At 46.5% G+C, this 18,261-nt stretch overlaps 1 protein-coding gene across 3 annotated transcripts in view; it reads right to left on the bottom strand.

Moving 5' to 3' along the window:
- Positions 1-6,840: 6,840 nt before the first annotated feature.
- LOC137317831 (activin receptor type-1) overlaps positions 6,841-18,261 on the bottom strand; it is an 86,807-nt gene continuing 75,386 nt past the window's right edge. For all 3 annotated transcript variants that reach the window (XM_067980887.1, XM_067980886.1, XM_067980890.1), the window contains 2 exons: positions 10,284-10,414; positions 6,841-8,834 (listed from right to left, as the gene is read on the bottom strand). In XM_067980887.1, coding sequence (XP_067836988.1) covers positions 8,700-8,834; positions 10,284-10,414 — 266 coding nt within the window. In that variant the 3' untranslated portion in view covers positions 6,841-8,699. The remainder of the gene's footprint in view (positions 8,835-10,283; positions 10,415-18,261) is intronic.

Below are 18,261 nucleotides of genomic sequence, written 5' to 3'. Positions count from 1 at the left end.
CGTAGATGGCTTTAATTGTGCTGAAGAAGCCGCGCACGTCATGGCTGTCGTCGAGTTGCTGAGTCTCCTGCGCTCTTTCCACCCACCATCTGTTCGTTAGGTCACGGGTTCTTTGTTGCAACCTCAGCCTTCAGTTGCCTGTATGCTTGTTTCCTCTCGCTCGAGTTTTGGTGGAGCTGCCAATTCAGGAACGCCTTGCGTTTGCGGCCTAGGAGATCCTGGATCTCCTGATCGTTCTTGTCGAACCAGTCTTGGTATTTCCTGGCCGAGAGACCGAGTGTCTCCTCGCAGGTGCTGACTATGGTGGCTTTTAGGGCAGACATACGGTGTGGGCACTCTGCAGCTCTGGTTCATTGGTTGTCACCAGGTTGGTTGTAAGGCTGAGTAGGTCTTTATTTTCAGGGTCTTTGAGTCCAGCGACGTTAAGTCTCCTGCAGCAGAGTTTTTTCTGCTGCTGCCGGTTTGGGGCCAGGTTGATGGAGATGGTAGAGCGGATTAGTCGGTGGTCAGTCCAGCAGTTATCTTTGCGGTCCCTCGCTCGGACGATGATGTAGTCTATTAGGTGCCAGTGCTTATAGTGGAGGTGTTGTCATGAGATCTTGTACTTGTCCCTCTGGTGGAACAGGGTGTTCATTATGACGAGGTCATGTTCTAGGAGGAGGACACCATAGGGGTTTGGTTTCCCCACGCCTTCCTTGCCTAACACGCCTTTCCAAAGGTTTGCGTCCCTCCTGACTCTGGCATTGAAGTCGCTGAGGAGAATCAGCTTGTCTCCCATTGGGATACGGGACAGCAATTGGTCAAGGCTAGAGTAGAATGCCTCTTTTATCTCGTCCGTTGTGTCTGGGGTCGGGGCGTAGGCACTGATGACTATGGTTTGCTGCTTCTGGGCCAGGGTGAGCCGTAGGGTCATGAGGCGATCATTTACCCCGCAGGGGGAATTCGTTGAGACGTCCGACCAATTTGTTTTTTACAGCAAAGCCGACCCCATAGAGACGGCGTTCTTCTTCTGGTTTGCCTTTCCAGAAAATGTATCCGCCGTCTTGTTCTTTAAGCTGGCTTTCTCCTGCCAGCCGTGTCTCGCTCAGGGCGGCGATGTCGATAACCAGCATCCTTGCAATCATGCCCCAAGGAGGGGCCAATGCCTTAAGAAGGCAGAAAATCAAACTCTCTATTAACACAAACCAAATACCATTATCCTCTTCGGTCAAGCTTGGGCATAAATGCCAACTCTGCTGTGCTAGGCTCTTGGATATCACACTGGGAATAGAACTCAAGATCTGCTAATGATGCTTGTGCAACTGCCCACCATAGCATGCTCTGAATGGAAGATGAGAACCCTTAAATTCTTAACCAGGCAAACAGACACAGGATGATCCCTAACAATGTTGTCCTGGCACCTGTGTCTAGAACCCATTCTACTGTCGTAATGTTGCCGTGTTAGCCATTGTTGCTTGATCCTTGCTCCACACAGTGTTTGAATTGAAGTTACACCAGCTTACTGCTGAATGTACTTTTATGTCTGTGATCAGCACAGGGCACAGCACACAAGGTGCAGCCTGATCTGTACAGTATTACTTGTATTCTATAAATGGCTATGTAGGTTGCCATTTTATTTGCTTTGTCCATTACTGCTCTGCTTTGGTTGTACATGATGTGGAGATGCCGGTGATGGACTGGGGTTGACAATTGTAAACAATTTTACAACACCAAGTTATAGTCCAGCAATTTTATTTTAAATTCACAAGCTTTCGGAGATTTTCTCCTTCCTCAGGCAAATGTTTCAAGAGCTCCTTGAAGCCTACGCATTTATACATATTGAACAATACATGGTGTTTACAGACTGCCCCTGCAACTGCCCGTTGCCAAGGCAATCACCGTGTTCAGACAGAGAGGTGTCACCTGCAGAACCCCCGAATACACATTCAACAAAAAAACAAACAGGGAAAAAAAACAGAGAAAAAAAAACACAGAGAGAGGCAGAAACATCCGGAAGGCAGAGAGAGCCAGCAAATGACCCATTATATTAAAAACAGATAACATTTGTTCGCTGGTGGGGTAACGTGTAGCGTGACATGAACCCAAGATCCCGGTTGAGGCCGTCCTCATGGGTGCGGAACTTGGCTATCAATTTCTGCTCGACGATTTTGCGTTGTCGTGTGTCTCGAAGGCCGCCTTGGAGTACGCTTACCCGAAGGTCGGTGGATGAATGTCCATGACTGCTGAAGTGTTCCCCGACTGGGAGGGAACCCTCCTGTTTGGCGATTGTTGCGCGGTGTCCGTTCATCCGTTGTCGCAGCGTCTGCATGGTCTCGCCAATGTACCATGCTCTGGGGCATCCTTTCCTGCAACGTATGAGGTAGACAACGTTGGCCGAGTCACAGGAGTATGAACCATGCACCTGGTGGGTGGTGTCATCTCGTGTGATGGTGGTATCTGTGTCGATGATCTGGCATGTCTTGCAGAGGTTACCGTGGCAGGGTTGTGTGGCGTCGTGGACGCTGTTCTCTTGAAAGCTAGGTAGTTTGCTGCGAACGATGATCTGTTTGAGGTTGGGTGGCTGTTTAAAGGCGAGTAGTGGAGGTGTGGGGATGGCCATAGCGAGGTGTTTGTCCTCATTGATGACATGTTGAAGGCTGCGGAGAACATGGCGTAGTTTCTCCGCTCCGGGGAAGTACTGGACGACAAAGGGTACTCTGTTGGTTGCGTCCCGTGTTAGTCTCCTGAGGAGGTCTATGCGATTTTTTGCTGTGGCCCGTCGGAACTGTCGATCGATGAGTCGAGCGTCATATCCCGTTCTTACTAGGGCGTCTTTCAGCGTCTGTAGGTGTCCATCGCGTTCCTCCTCGTCTGAGCAGACCCTGTGTATTCGCAGGGCCTGTCCATAGGGGATGGCCTCTTTGACGTGGTTAGGGTGGAAGCTGGAAAAGTGGAGCATCGTGAGGTTGTCCGTGGGCTTGCGGTAGAGTGAGGTGCTGAGGTGCCCGTCTTTGATGGAGATTCGTGTGTCCAAGAAAGAAACTGATTCTGAGGAGTAGTCCATGGTGAGCTTGATGGTGGGATGGAACTTGTTGATGTTATCGTGTAGTCTCTTTAGTGATTCCTTGCCATGGGTCCATAGAAAGAAAATGTCGTCGATGTATCTGGTGTATAGTGTTGGTTGGAGGTCTTGTGCAGTGAAGAAGTCCTGCTCGAACTTGTGCATGAAAATGTTGGCGTATTGGGGTGCGAATTTGGTCCCCATGGCTGTTCCGTGTGTTTGGGTAAAGAACTGGTTATCGAAGGTGAAGACATTGTGATCCAGGATGAAGCGGATGAGTTGTAGGATGGCTTCCGGAGATTGGCTGTTGTTGGTGTTGAGTATTGATGCTGTCGCAGCGATGCCGTCATCGTGGGGGATACTGGTGTATAGTGCCGAGACGTCCATCGTGGTGAGAAGTGTTCCTTGTTCAACTGGTCCGTGGGTACTGAGTTTTTGTAGGAAGTCTGTAGTGTCACGACAGAAGCTGGGGGTTCCCTGTACGATGGGTTTCAGGATGCCCTCGATGTATCCAGAGAGGTTCTCACACAGGGTTCCGTTGCCTGATACGATGGGACGTCCGGGTGTGTTGGCTTTGTGTATCTTTGGGAGGCAGTAGAAGTCTCCCACGCGGGGATTACGTGGGATGAGAATGCATAGGATGCTTTGAAGGTCTGGATCGAAGGTCTTGATCAGTTTGTTGAGCTGGTGGGTGTGTTCTTTGGTCGGATCTGCGGGTAACCGTCTGTAGTGTTCCTGGTTGTCCAGTTGTCGGTATGCTTCTTTGCAATAGTCTGTTCTGTTCTGTATGACTATGGCTCCTCCTTTGTCCGCTGGTTTGATGACGATGTTGCGGTTGGTCTTGAGAGCGTTGATGGCGTTGCGTTGTGCTCGGGTGACATTCTGGACTGTCTTCTGAGTGCGGCTGATGAATCTGGCATTGACGCATTTCCTGACAGCTTGAGCATACATGTCCAGCTGAGGGCAGCGACCCTCCGGAGGAGTCCAGTTTGACTCTTTCCTCTTCGGTTGCTGTACCGCGGATCCCTCTGTCTGCTGTTCCGGATCGTCGATTGTCTCATTGGGTTCGCTGCTGAAATCTTGGGGTTTGTGGTAGAATTCCCGGAGCCTCATTCTCCTGATGAATTCCTCTGTGTCCGTGTTGTACATGTTGAATGTGAGATCTATTAAAACCCCCTGGTCACAACATTGTGTTTCAACAGCATTTACGAGTACCTGTATCACCCATTTTCCCCTCCTATATATGCAGTGCTTCCTATGTGCCCATATTACATTTCATCTGCTAATGTTCCATCCATTTATATATTTTGTCCAATTCATTTTCTAATTCTCAGACTCAACTATTTCTCCTAGTTTAGTATTGTCTGCAAATTTATCAGTTTGCACACAGCCTCTAAATCCAAATTGTTAGTGTAAATTAGAGACAACACTGAGCCCTGGGGCACCCCATTCAGTACTACACCCACTCCATCACTTGATGTAGCTCGTCCATTACCTGCCTCTTCCTACACTAATTTTTTACCCTGGATCCCACCGCTTTAAACTTAACATAACATTCTTTCGTATGGAACTTTGTCAAAGATTTTTTGGAACTCCACACCACGTCCAGTTGAGATGTTAGGGAGGTTGGTTAGGCAGGATGCTCCCCTTCGGAATCCATACTGACTGCTTTTTACTAGGTTACCACACAAGTAACCTTCGAGTTTGCTCCTGATTCCATTTTGCTTGGTTTTGATAGAAACTGTTAGGTCTGTTGTTGCCTGTATCTGTTTTGTTTCTCAGGATTTCCAGAATGGCTGTTAATGATGTAGCCTTCGAAACTTCTATAGTCTTAAACTGTTCTCTTCCAGCATCCTGATACAAACCTCATTTGAATTGCTAAATGATTTCACAAGGGGTTCGATATTAGGAGGGAGGCAGGTTGGCAGCGGGGGGTCGACTGGGCACGTGGGTAACGCACCCAGTGAATTTGGGGTGCTCCGCACGCGATCGCAGCCTAATTGAAGGCACTTACCTTGGCTTCCGGGTTTCCCGTTCTAGACTTGCGCAGCGGGCGCACTGTGCACCCGCATCACAGGCTGTCAGCAGAAGGAGCCCTATTTAAAGGGGGCAGTCCTCCACTGATTGATGCTGCAGAAAGGAGCCAAAATTACAGCATGGAGGAGCACAGGGGGAAGGCTGCTCCTAGGTTTAATGATGCCTCACTCCAGATCCTACTGGATGGGGCGAGGAGGGGGAGGACAGAGATCTTCTCCCCGACGGACGGGAGGAAGTGGCCTGCCTCTGCCACCACAAAGGCCTGGCTGGAGGTAGCAGAGGAGGTCACCAGCACCACCAACATATCACGCACCTGCATACAGTGCAGGAGGCGCTTCAATGACCTAACTAGGTCAGCCGAAGTAAGTACACTTACTCTTTCCCCTACACTCCGTCTGCCACATCTCCTTCTGCACTGCCAACACTACTCTATCACATCACTCCTCACACCCACTCAAAGCTCATCCTCATCTTACTTGCACTTACTCACCTCGCCAGTACTCATCCCACCACTACCACTCAACCCAATCCTCATACAATCTCATGGCTCTATCTCATACTCACCCGCTCAAGCATCTCTTTCACGGTCAGCCTCACCCAACCTGCCACTACCTGTGCTGCAGCCACAGGGCATGCATCACATATGTGCAGTAGGCAGCGTAAGGCAAACGTGCCGTGAGCACAAAGGGGATGCACAAGGGTGTTTGAGGGTTTGTCATGTTTTTTACTTATATTTAATATCTGATCAACTCACATTACATATATTGTCACCACTACTGCCACGTCTTTGCAAATCTTGTCTGGTTTGTGCAATAATGCCCTTTCCTGAAGATCACTATGAAGACCCACAACTAGAGTGGGTGTAGGTGTATTTGCAGGGCTCTTTTGTGCAGACAACTGAGAGACGCCGGCAATGTCCCCGGTGGCATGTGGAGAAGAAGTTGTTGAGGGCAGTAGTGACTTTGACAGCAACAGGTAAGAAGATGGTGCTCGTGCCAGCTGGGAGCAGCTCGGCATGAAGGAGGCTGCAGATGTGTCCGATTACATGTCGAGTAACTTTGAGCCTCCGTGTGCACTGCTGCTAAGAGAGGTCCAGGAAGCTAAGCCTCGGTCTGTAGACCCTATGGCCAGGGTAGTGCCTTCTGCGATTGCCCTCCCTTCTGCTATGCAGGTGGATGTGTCACAGCACTGTGTTGTGGAGCTCCACGTATCAGAGGTGGACGGTGAGGCTGGTGATGCTGTTCGTCCTCCGAGGTCATGGCTGCAGCTACGGCGGCCCCCATCCGTAAGATGCATGTTTGAGGGGGTCCGCAAGGTAGGTAAATATGTCTGCACAACAGGGTCGAGGTTGCAAGTTGGTGAATTTTAGTGTTAGGAGGAGGGTGGTGCAGGCCAAACTTTGTCCAAAGTGACAAAGTGACCTCCTGCAATGAGTGAGGGTCTCAACCCCCACCTGTCAAATTGACCTTTGCAGCTGCCACAGGCTGGTGGCTGCAACACGTCCATTTCAACTGGGAGTGTTTCCCCCAGTACAGGAAACACTCTCAGTTTAGATGAAAATCCCACCGCTCCTAAAATATCCTACAAATCAGGTTTGCTAATGACCTGAAGTATCCAATTAATTGATTTAAGTGGGATCCTGCCGGCTTTAATTGCCCTGGGAATCCCCAATTTTCGGAGCCCCACCCGCCACGAACGCACCCGCTTGGACGTCCGAAAATCGAAGCCTAGGCTTCTGATGCTGAATAATGTAAAGACTAAAGTGAAGAACACACAGGACATCCCTTTATTAGTGTTTTCTGAATTAAATGAAAAACTTTGATATTGATGTAATTTTAAAACAGTGAAAAATTGTACCAGAGTCCTCTAAGGATTAAGGCTAAAGCAATGTTTTTCTCCAAGTATGAACACTGAAACTTGAAACAAAGTTCTCGCATCTTATAATGCAGCACTGCTAAATAAATGTAAATGACATAGTAGCTTTAATATTGCTCATTCATAAATATCTGTTGTTTTAAGGAGTTACTGTTAAATAGACACTGCGACCAAGTTATGAAGTATAATGACGGACGTTAATTTAGACATCTCTGCAATTATAGGTTAAGATGATGCTTTTTCTGTGCGTAAACAATCACAGGAATACTAAGTTTTAATATTCAATTATTGCTGTTTCAAAAACTGAAATACTGGGAAGTATTACAGTGCAAGAATGGTATAGCTATTCGTTACATGATTCACCAAACAGTAAAGCTCATCAGGTGTCCCAAATGAAATGATTAACCCTTTGTCTACAAATGCAACATACTTTCACTTGTAAAATAACCCAGTAAGCCCTTCTGTTTAAAACTACATAATAAATCGAGTGCACTGTGAGGCCAATTGCACAAATTAAAACACGCAACAAAGCTGCATACATTTACATTAAAGATGCACATGTAGTATTCTACTGTGACAGTATTCTAGGGAAACAATTCTCATCAATGGAGATCATATTTTACTTTATGTACATTTGTGACTAATTTCCTTATCTTTCAATGACTGTACACGCAAGTAATTTCTGTTGGCTTGTGTTCCTTCCAGTACAAGTCCATGTAGTGTTCCAACTTTTCGCACATAATAGAAATTAATAATTCGCTATTTCCTTTACTTATCACAATCAGTTTTTCAGGAAGACACATAAATCACAGAATAGTGTTTTGACCATGATTAAGTTAAATAGTTGGGCACTTACATATTAAGACAAACTATATATTTTCTCAACTGTAGTTAACTACAAGTATAATCACAGGTTAACTTAAGTCTTTGTTCTGTTGTTTCCTATGTTGTTTTTTTCTCTAGAAACATCCAAGTTCTAAACAGCAAATCAAAATGACAAGAATGTTACTTTCGACTATGATAAAATACTATATAAAAAATAATTTTAAACCTTGGATACAACAACAAAGTTAAAGCATACAATCTGAACAAACATTAGTTTTAAACAGATATACATACTACTATGGAAAGTACTCCTTAGTTCATTTGTTTAACCTAATCGTAAACAGGTTAACTGTAGCTCATAAATGCCAAGGCACCACCATTACTAATTGGGTGAATATGTCCTCCTTTCACATAAAAAGATAAGGGCCACTGTAGCTTTATATTCAAATCCAATAACCATTAGATGGCTCAAGTGTCTCCTGTAACAAAACAACTAAGTTTTATCTGTTCAGAATGAAAAACTGCATGCTATTTTACAGACTGAAGATAAATACACAGGTCAGGGCTATTGCAGCCAACTTGATAATTGTACAGCAATGCAAAAAAAAATTTGAGAAATTACTTAGTGCAAAACTTCCCCTTCCAAATAGAACTCAAATTAGAGAGCAGCCGGTGAACATGAAACCGCCGCCTGATTTAATTTGTATCAAGAGGAACAGCCATGGTTGAGTGATTGGTCTGGTTAAAGACAATGATCCATCTGCCACTTCAAACCATGGCGCCCTTGCTGCCACTTCTCGATACTGTCCATATGTTAACTGTAAAAACAGAATAATGGGCAGTTTGAGATCTGCTTTTCATCTTGTCCAGCAGATCTTGTTATATTTGTTGAACAGTGGTAAAATCGGTGCTCATTTTCCGCTTAGCAGTCCATTTTTACTTTCTCTAATGAGTTGCATATTTTTCCTAAAGTCTTTTTGATGCGTAATGCAGTGAGCCGTGCAGAGGGATTTTGGTACCAACACTCCTTCATCAGTTTGGCGAGAGCAGACAGGGTCTGGAACAAATGAACATGAGTAATGTTATATAACACAACCAACTTTTTGCCCAAAACAAAGACACAAGTAGCTTTTAAAAAAAACTATAGCTTATTCTAAATTTGTAGTACTCCATGTACATATTGCATTGTTATTCTGCATATCAAAGCAGTGTCAGTCTTCACAGCGCCTTCACTTGGAAAGTTAAAAAAAACTCACTTTGATCATCAGCTCGTTTCCTGCTTGGTGTTTTCTATGGTTTTTTAAATTTCCTCGTCACCTCACCATATCAGAAGGAATTGTATTTGGACCGCGATCGGGAGCGCGTGTATTTGGACCGCGATCGGGAGCGCGTGTATTTGGACCGCGATCGGGAGCGCGTGTATTTGGACCGCGATCGGGAGCGCGTGTATTTGGACCGCGATCGGGAGCGCGTGTATTTGGACCGCGATCGGGAGCGCGTGTATTTGGACCGCGATCGGGAGCGCGTGTATTTGGACCGCGATCGGGAGCGCGTGTATTTGGACCGCGATCGGGAGCGCGTGTATTTGGACCGCGATCGGGAGCGCGTGTATTTGGACCGCGATCGGGAGCGCGTGTATTTGGACCGCGATCGGGAGCGCGTGTATTTGGACCGCGATCGGGAGCGCGTGTATTTGGACCGCGATCGGGAGCGCGTGTATTTGGACCGCGATCGGGAGCGCGTGTATTTGGACCGCGATCGGGAGCGCGTGTATTTGGACCGCGATCGGGAGCGCGTGTATTTGGACCGCGATCGGGAGCGCGTGTATTTGGACCGCGATCGGGAGCGCGTGTATTTGGACCGCGATCGGGAGCGCGTGTATTTGGACCGCGATCGGGAGCACGTGTATTTGGATGTTGCTCGGTAAAGCTATGGTTTCTTCCTACAATGTATATAACATAAATACCTATTAATTTTAACAAGTTAAAATGCCCTGGGGAAAGTCATGAGTGATATCCTTTTTCATTACGCTGTTATCTCTCCTTGTCTTCCTTGATCACTGAGACATTTGACAGTCAACCACTCCATCCTCTTGCTCTGTCTCACCTTTGTGCTCGTTACTCTTACCCAGGGGTGTCAAACATACGGCTAAATTCAGCCCGTGATACAGTTTAAACCAGCCCACGGTAGCCTGCGCTTTGTGTTGCCATGTGTCCCAAAATGGGACACGAATCTCCCTGGTGTTGCTTCTCACAGCCTGGGAGAACTGCGGCTTTTAATCTTCGTGCGTCAGCAGCGACCTCCCCTCCCCCCACCCAGGCACAGAGAGCCAGCACGCACTTAAGAGTGACTGGAAGGTGAAGGAACATGGAGAGGAGCTGGGTGTCTGGAAGAGGGTGACTAGGGGGCAGGAGACATCAAGCCCTGGATGAGTAAGAACCCTGGAATTAAATGGTGAATTGACAAAATTATATTATACATAACAATCAAAGGCCTTTGAACTCACGGGGTCCGAGAACCATCTGTTGGGAATATTTGGTCTTTGCTGTTCCACACACACAATTTTTCGCATATCTTCAAAGCTAGGGTCATTCGGTACCAGATCATAGAATGGAGGTTTATACTCTTCTGCAATACCTGCAAAAGTGAGAAGAATTAAACTTCTAAGCACATGTAATTTGAATTACACAGTGTAAATCTATCCTAAATAAATGTGACAACCCAAAAAGGATCAAGATAGCTGATGTCCAAATCTCCAGGTTTCTGGCCAGGGGGCCCTCAGGAAAAGTCCATAGTCCAGTCCAGCATTATTCTCTAGTGTTTTGTGAAGGAACTTTCATGCAGGATGGGAAATAACAAACCAGGGCAATAGTGCCAATAAATCTATAAAGGTCTTAGCTCTCCTAATGACTTCGTGGGGTTAATCATTGAGTAGCTGATCTGCTCTGCATGAATCATACAACCCAAATTTGATTTGCATTCTGTGCTGAGTTAGCTGATCGTGCCAGGGCTGTGGTAGGGATACTACAATTGACCTTGGGATAGAGAGAAAATTGGGCCAGCATTTCAGTTCCTGATTCCAACTAGAATTACACAAATGTGGATGCATAAGGATTGGGCTCCAGGATTCCCATTCCTGATCGCGATACAGTATTTTTACCTCACTTCTGTTCTGGCCAATATTTATCCCTCAACCAACATCGCTAAAACAGATTATGTGGTCATTATCACATTGCTGTTTGTGGGACCTTGATGTGCGCAAATTGGCTGCTGTGATTCCCACATTACAACGGTGTCTGCATTTCAAAAGTACTTTATTGGCTGTAAACGCTTTGAGACGTCCTGAGGATGTGAAAAGTGCTATATAAATGCAAGTCTTTCTTTTTCTGTACCCACAATCTTCAATTAAGTGCCTATCCACGCAGGCTGCACATGTGCACATCAAGAGAGTATCTGTGTAGCCCTAGATTTGCATTTGTGGATGCATACTGTAGAACTGACCTACAAGATGGTTATTCAGGAGATCCAGAGTTGAACCAATTGGGTCTCCTAGTGAGCAGCTTACATTTATATAACACCTTCCACATAACAAAACCTAACAAGGTGTTTTACAGGAGGAGCTGGGGACACTGAGAAGGAAGGTTTTAAGGAGACTTTGTGAAGGTTGGGAGGTAGGTTCTCAAGGAGGACGGGGTTTACGAAGGGAATGCAGGATGTGGTGGCTGAAACATCTACCAACAGTGGAGCAAAGTGGGTTGGGCGAGTGGGGGCAGGCAAGAAAACGTACAGCAGACCAGAGTTGGAACAGGAGAGGGTGCGTCCTTGGATACAGGGCTGAGGAAGATTCTAGACTGAAGTGAAACCATGGAGGGATTTGAAGATGAGGGGAGGTAGTTGAGATACTGGATGGGGTGAAAATTGATAAAGAGGTACCAGAAAGGCTGGCTATGCTTAAAGTCGATAAGTCACCCGGACCAGATGGGATGCATCCTAGGTTGCTGAGGGAAGGGTGGAAATTGCGGAGGTACTGACCATAATCTTCTAATCCTCCTTAATTCTGGGGTGGTGCCAGAGGACTGGAGAATTGCAAATGTTATACCCTTGTTCAAAAAAGGGTGTAAGGATAAACCCAGCAACTACCAGCAAGGCCAGTCAGTTTAACATCAGTGGTGGGGAAGCTTTTAGAAACGATAATCCAGGACAAAATTAATTGGTTGTTTTTCGGACTGGAGGAAGGTATACACTGGTGTTCCCCAGGGGTCAGTGCTGGGACCACTGCTTTTTTTGATATATATTAATGACTTGGACTTGGGTGTCCAGGGCACAATTTCAAAATTTGCCGATGATACAAAACTTGGAAGTGTAGTAACAGTTAGGAGGACAGTAATGGATTTCAAGAGGACAAAGACAGGCTGGTGGAATGGGCAGACACATGGCAGATGAAATTTAACACAGAGAAGTGCGAAGTGATACATTGAGGCAGGAAGAATGAGGAGAGGCAATATATGGGGTACAGTAGCATAGTGGTTATGTTATTGGACGAGTAATCCAGAGGCCTGGACTAATAATCCAGAGTCATAAGTTCAAATCCCGCCACGGCAGCTGGGGAATTTAAATTCAATTAATTAAATAAAATCTGGAATTAAAATTCTAGTATCAGCAATGGTGGCCATGAAACGACCGGATTGTCGTAAAAACCCATCTGGTTCACTAATGCCCTTTAGGGAAGGAAACCTGCCGTCCTTACCCGGTCTGGCCTATATGTGACTCCAGACCCACAGCAATGTGGTAGCAAGCCACTCAGTTGTACAATCTCGCTAAAAAAGTCATAGTAAGAATAAAATGAGACGGACCACTAGGCACCGGACATGACAAAGGCAAACCAAGCCCAGTCGACCCTGCAAAGTCCTCCTCACTAACATCTGGGGACTTGTGCCAAAATTGGGAGAGCTGTCCCACAGGCTAGTCAAGCAACAGCCTGACATAGCCATACTCACAGAATCATACCTTTCAGCCAACGTCCCAGACTCTTCCATCACCATCCCTGGGTATGTTCTGTCCCACCGGCAGGACAGACCCACCAGAGGTGGCGGTACAGTGATAGACAATCAAGAGGGATGGCCCTGGGGGTCCTCAACATTGACTCTGGACCCCATGAAATCTCATGGCATCAGGTCAAACGTGGGCAAAGAAACCTCCTGCTGATTACCACGTACGGCCCTCCCTCAGCTGATGAATCAGTCCTCCTCCATGTTGAGCACCACTTGGAGGAAGCACTGAGGGTAGCAAGGGCACAGAATGTACTCTGGGTGGGGGACTTCAATGTCCATCACCAAGAGTGGCTCGGTAGCACCCCTACTGACCGAGCTGGCCGAGTCCTGAAGGACACAGCTGCCAGACTGGGCCTGCGGCAGGTGGTGAGCGAACCAACACGAGGGAAAAACTTACTTGACCTCGTCCTCACCAATCTACCTGTCGCAAATGCATCTGTCCATGACAGTATTGGTAGGTGTGACCACCGCACAGACCGCGTGGAGACGAAGTCCCGTCTTCGCACTGAGGATACCATCCAACGTGTTGTGTGGCACTATCACCGTGCTAAATGGGATTGATTCAGAACAGATCTAGCAGCTCAAAACTGGGCATCCATGAGGTGCTGTGGGCCATCAGCAGCAGCAGAATTGTATTCCAGCACAATCTGTAACCTCATGGCCCAGCATATTCCCCACTCTACCATTAACCAACAAGCCAGGGGATCAACCCTGGTTCATTGAAGAGTGTAGAAGAGCATGCCAGGAGCAGCACCAGGTATACCTAAAAATGAGGTGCCAACCTGGTGAAGCTACAACTCAGGACTACATGCATGCTAAACAGCGGAAGCAACATGCTATAGACAGAGCTAAGCGATTCCACAACCAACGGATCAGATCAAAGCTCTGCAGTCCTGCCACATCCAGTCGTGAATGGTGGTGGACAATTAAACAATTAACGGGAGAAGGAGGCTCTGTAAATATCCCCATCCTCAATGATGGTGGAGTCCAGCACGTGAGTGCAAAAGACAAGGCTGAAGCGTTTGCAGCCATCTTCAGCCAGAAGTGCCAAGTGGATGATCCATCTCGGCCTCCTCCCAATATCCCCACGATCACAGAAGCCAGTCTTGAGCCAATTCGATTCACTCCACATGATATCAAGAAATGGTTGAGTGCACTGGATACAGCAAAGGCTATGGGCCCCGACAACATCCCAGCTATAGTGTTGAAGACTTGTGCTCCAGAACTAGCTGCGCCTCGAGCCAAGCTGTTCCAGTACAGCTACAACACTGGCATCTACCCAACATAGTGGAAAATTGCCCAGCTACGTCCTGTCCACAAAAAGCAGGACAAATCCAATCCGGCCAATTACCGCCCCATCAGTCTACTCTCAATCATCAGCAAAGTGATGGAAGGTGTCATCGACAGTGCTATCAAGCAGCACTTACTCATCAATAACCTGCTCACTGATGCTCAGTTTGGGTTCCGCCAGGACCACTCGGCTCCAGACCTCATTGCAGCCTTGGTCCAAACATGGACAAAAGAGCTGAATTCCAGAGGTGAGGTGAGAGTGACTGCCCTTGACATCAAGGCAGCATTTGACCGAGTGTGGCACCAAGGAGCCCTAGTAAAATTGAAGTCAATGGGAATCAGGGGGAAAACTCTCCAGTGGCTGGAGTCATACCTAGGGCAAAGGAAGATGGTAGTGGTTGTTGGAGGCCAATCATCTCAGCCCCAGGACATTGCTGCAGGAGTTCCTCAGGGCAGTGTCCTAGGCCCAACCACCTTCAGCTGCTTCATCAATGACCTTCCCTCCATCAGAAGGTCAGAAAAGGGGATGTTCGCTGATGATTGCATAGTGTTCAGTTCCATTAGCAAAACCTCAGATAATGAAGCAGTGCGTGCCCGCATGCAGCAAGACCTGGACAACATCCAGGCTTGGGCTGATAAGTGGCAAGTAACATTCGCGCCAGACAAGTGCCAGGCAATGACTATCTCCAACAAGAGAGTGTCTAACCACCTCCCCTTGACATTCAACGGCATTACCATCGCCGAATCCCCCACCATCAACATCCTGGGGATCACCATTGACCAGAAACTTAACTGGACCAGCCGTATAGGAACATAGGAACAGGAGTAGGCCATTCAGCCCCTCATGCCTGCTCCGCCATTTGATAAGATCATGGCTGATCTGTGATCTAACTCCATATACCCACCTTTGGCCCATATTCCTTGATACCTTTGGTTGCCAAAAAGCTATCTATCTCAGATTTAAATTTAGCAACTGAGCTAGTATCAATTGCCGTTTGCGGAAGAGAGTTCCAAGCTTCTACCACTCTTTGTGTGTAGAAATGTTTTCTAATCTCACTCCTGAAAGATCTGGCTCTAATTTTTAGAATGTGCCCCCTACTTCTAGAATCCCCAACCAGCGGAAATACTTTCTCTATATCCACCCTATCTGTTCCCCTTAATATCTTATAAACTTCGATCAGATCACCCCTTAACCTTCAAAACTCTGGAGAATACAACCCCAATTTGTGTAATCTCTCCTTGTAACTTAACCCTTGAAGTCTGGATATCATTCTCGTAAACCTACGCTGCACTCCCTCCAAGGCCAATATGTCCTTCCGAAGGGGCGGTGCCCAGAACTGCTCTCAGTACTCCAGGTGCGGTCTAACCAGGGTTTTGTATAGCTGCAGCATAACGTCTGCCCCCTTGTACTCCAGTCCTCTGGATATAAAGGCCAGCATTCCATTAGCCTTATTGATTATTTTCTGCACCTGTTCATGACACTTCAATGATCTATGTACCTGAACCCCCAAGTCCCTTTGGACATCCACTGTTTCTAACTTTTTACCATTTAGAAAGTACCCTGGTCTATCCTTTTTGATCCAAGGTGGATGACCTCACATTTGTCTACATTGAATTCCATTTGCCACAGTTTTGCCCATTCACCTAATCTATCAATATCGCTTTGTAATTTTATGTTTTCATCTACACTGCTTACAATGCCACCAATCTTTGTGTCATCGGCAAACTTAGATATGAGACTTTCTATGCCTTCATCTAAGTCGTTAATAAATATTGTGAATAATTGAGGCCCCAAGACAGATCCCTGCGGGACTCCACCAGTCACATCCTGCCAATGTGAGTACCTACCCATTATCCCTACTCTCTGTCGCCTTTCGCTCAGCCAACTTCCTAACCAAGTCCGTACTTTTCCCTTGATTCCATGGGCTTCTATCTTAGCTAACAGTCTCTTATGTGGGACCTTATCAAATGCCTTCTGGAAGTCCATATAAATAACATCCATTGACGTTCCCCTGTCCACTACTTTAGTCACCTCTTCAAAAAATTCAATCAGGTTTGTCAGGCACGACCTACCTTTCACAAATCCATGCTGGCTCTCTCTGATTAACTGAAAATTCTCGAGGTGTTCAGTCACCCTATCCTTAATTATAGACTCCAGCATTTTCCCCACAACAGATGTTAGGCTAACTGGTCTATAATTCCCTGGTTTCCCTCTCTCTCCTTTCTTAAAAAGCGGAGTGACGTGCAATTTTCCAATCTAGACGGACAGTTCCTGAATCTAGAGAACTTTGAAAGATTATAGTTAGGGCATCTGCAATGTGCTCACCTACTTCCTTTAAAACCCTGGGATGGAAACCATCTGGTCCTGGGGATTTGTCACTCTTTAGTGCTATTATTTTCTTCATTACTGTTGCTTTACTTATGTTAATTTTATTGAGTCCCTGTCCCCGATTCAATATTAGTTTTCCTGGGATTTCCGGCATGCTATCCTCTTTTTCTACTGTAAATACTGACACAAAGTAATTGTTCAACATATCCGCCATTTCCCCATTGTTAATGACAATATCCCTACTTTCAATTTTTAAGGGGCCAACACTGGTCCTGACCAACCTCTTTTTCCTAATGTAACTATAAAAGTTCTTCGTATTGGTTTTGATATCCCTTGCAAGTTTCTTTTCATACTCTCTTTTTGTAGCTCTTACTTTCTGTTTTGTGATCCTTTCTTGATCTTTGTATCTTTCCCATTCGCCAGGATCTGTGCCATTTTTTGCCTTTTTATGTGCCCTTTCCTTATGTCTTATACTGTCCCTTACCTCTTTAGTTGTCCATGGCGGGTTTTTTTTGGCAAGTAGAGTTCTTGCCCCTCAGGGGCATAAACCGATTCTGTATCACGTTAAATGTTTCTTTAAACATTTCCCACTGATCATCAGTCGTTTTACCCATTAACAGATTTGCCCAGTTTACTGTGGACAGTCTCTGTCTCATCCCATTGAAGTCGGCCTTACCAAAGTCTAGAATCTTTGCAGCTGATTCACTTTTTTCACTTGATTCACTGTGGCTACAAGAGTAGGTTAGAGGCTGGGTATTCTGCGGCGAGTGACTCACCTCCTGACTCCCCAAAGCCTTTCCACCATCTACAAGGCACAAGTCAGGAGTGTGATGGAATACTCTCCACTTGCCTGGATGAGTGCAGCTCCAACAACACTCAAGAAGCTCGACACCATCCAGGACAAAGCAGCCCGCTTGATTGGCACCCCATCCACCACCCCAAACATTCACTCTCTTCACCACCGGCGCACAGTGGCTGCAGTGTGTACCATCCACAGGATGCACTACAGCAACTCGCCAAAGTTCTTCGACAGCACCTCCCAAACCCGCGACCTCTACCCCCTAGAAGGACAAGAGCAGCAGGCACATGGGAACAATACCACCTGCACGTTCCCCTCCAAGTCACACGCCATCCTGACTTGGAAATATATCGCCGTTCCTTCATCGTCGCTGGGTCAAAATCCTGGAACTCCCTTCCTAACAGCACTGTGGGAGAACCTTCACCACACGGACTACAGCGGTTCAAGAAGGCGGCTCACCACCACCTTGTCAAGGGCAATTAGTGATGGGCAATAAATGCTGGCCTTGCCAGCGACCCCCACATCCCACGAACGAATGAAAAAAAACTAAATGGTACAATTCTGAAGGGGGTGCAGGAACAGAGAGATCTGGGGATATATGTGCACAAGTCTTTGAAGCTGGCAGGACAGGTTCAGAAAGTGGCTAAAAAAGCATTCGGGATCCTGGGCTTTATAACTAGAGGCATAGAGTACAAAAGCAAGGAAGTTATGTTGAACCTTTGTAAAAGACTGGTTTGGCCACAACTGGAGTATTGTGTCTAATTCTGGGCACTGCACTTTCGGAAGGATGTGAAGGCCTCAGAGAGGATGCAGAAAAGATTTATTGGAATGGTTCCAGGGATGAGGGACTTCACTTAAGTGGACAGGCTGAAGAAGTTGGGGTTGTTCTCCTTAGAGTAGAAAATGTTAAGAGGAGATTTGATAGAAATGTTTAAAATCATGATGGGTTTAGATAAAGTAAACAAAGAGAAACTGTTCCCATTGGCGGAAGGGTCGAGAACCAGAGGACACAGAT

This window comes from Heptranchias perlo, chromosome 3, assembly GCF_035084215.1.
Source record: "Heptranchias perlo isolate sHepPer1 chromosome 3, sHepPer1.hap1, whole genome shotgun sequence".
NCBI lineage: Eukaryota > Metazoa > Chordata > Chondrichthyes > Hexanchiformes > Hexanchidae > Heptranchias > Heptranchias perlo.
The sequence above is the reverse complement of the archived record's forward strand: the minus strand, read 5'-3'. Positions and strand labels throughout refer to the sequence as shown.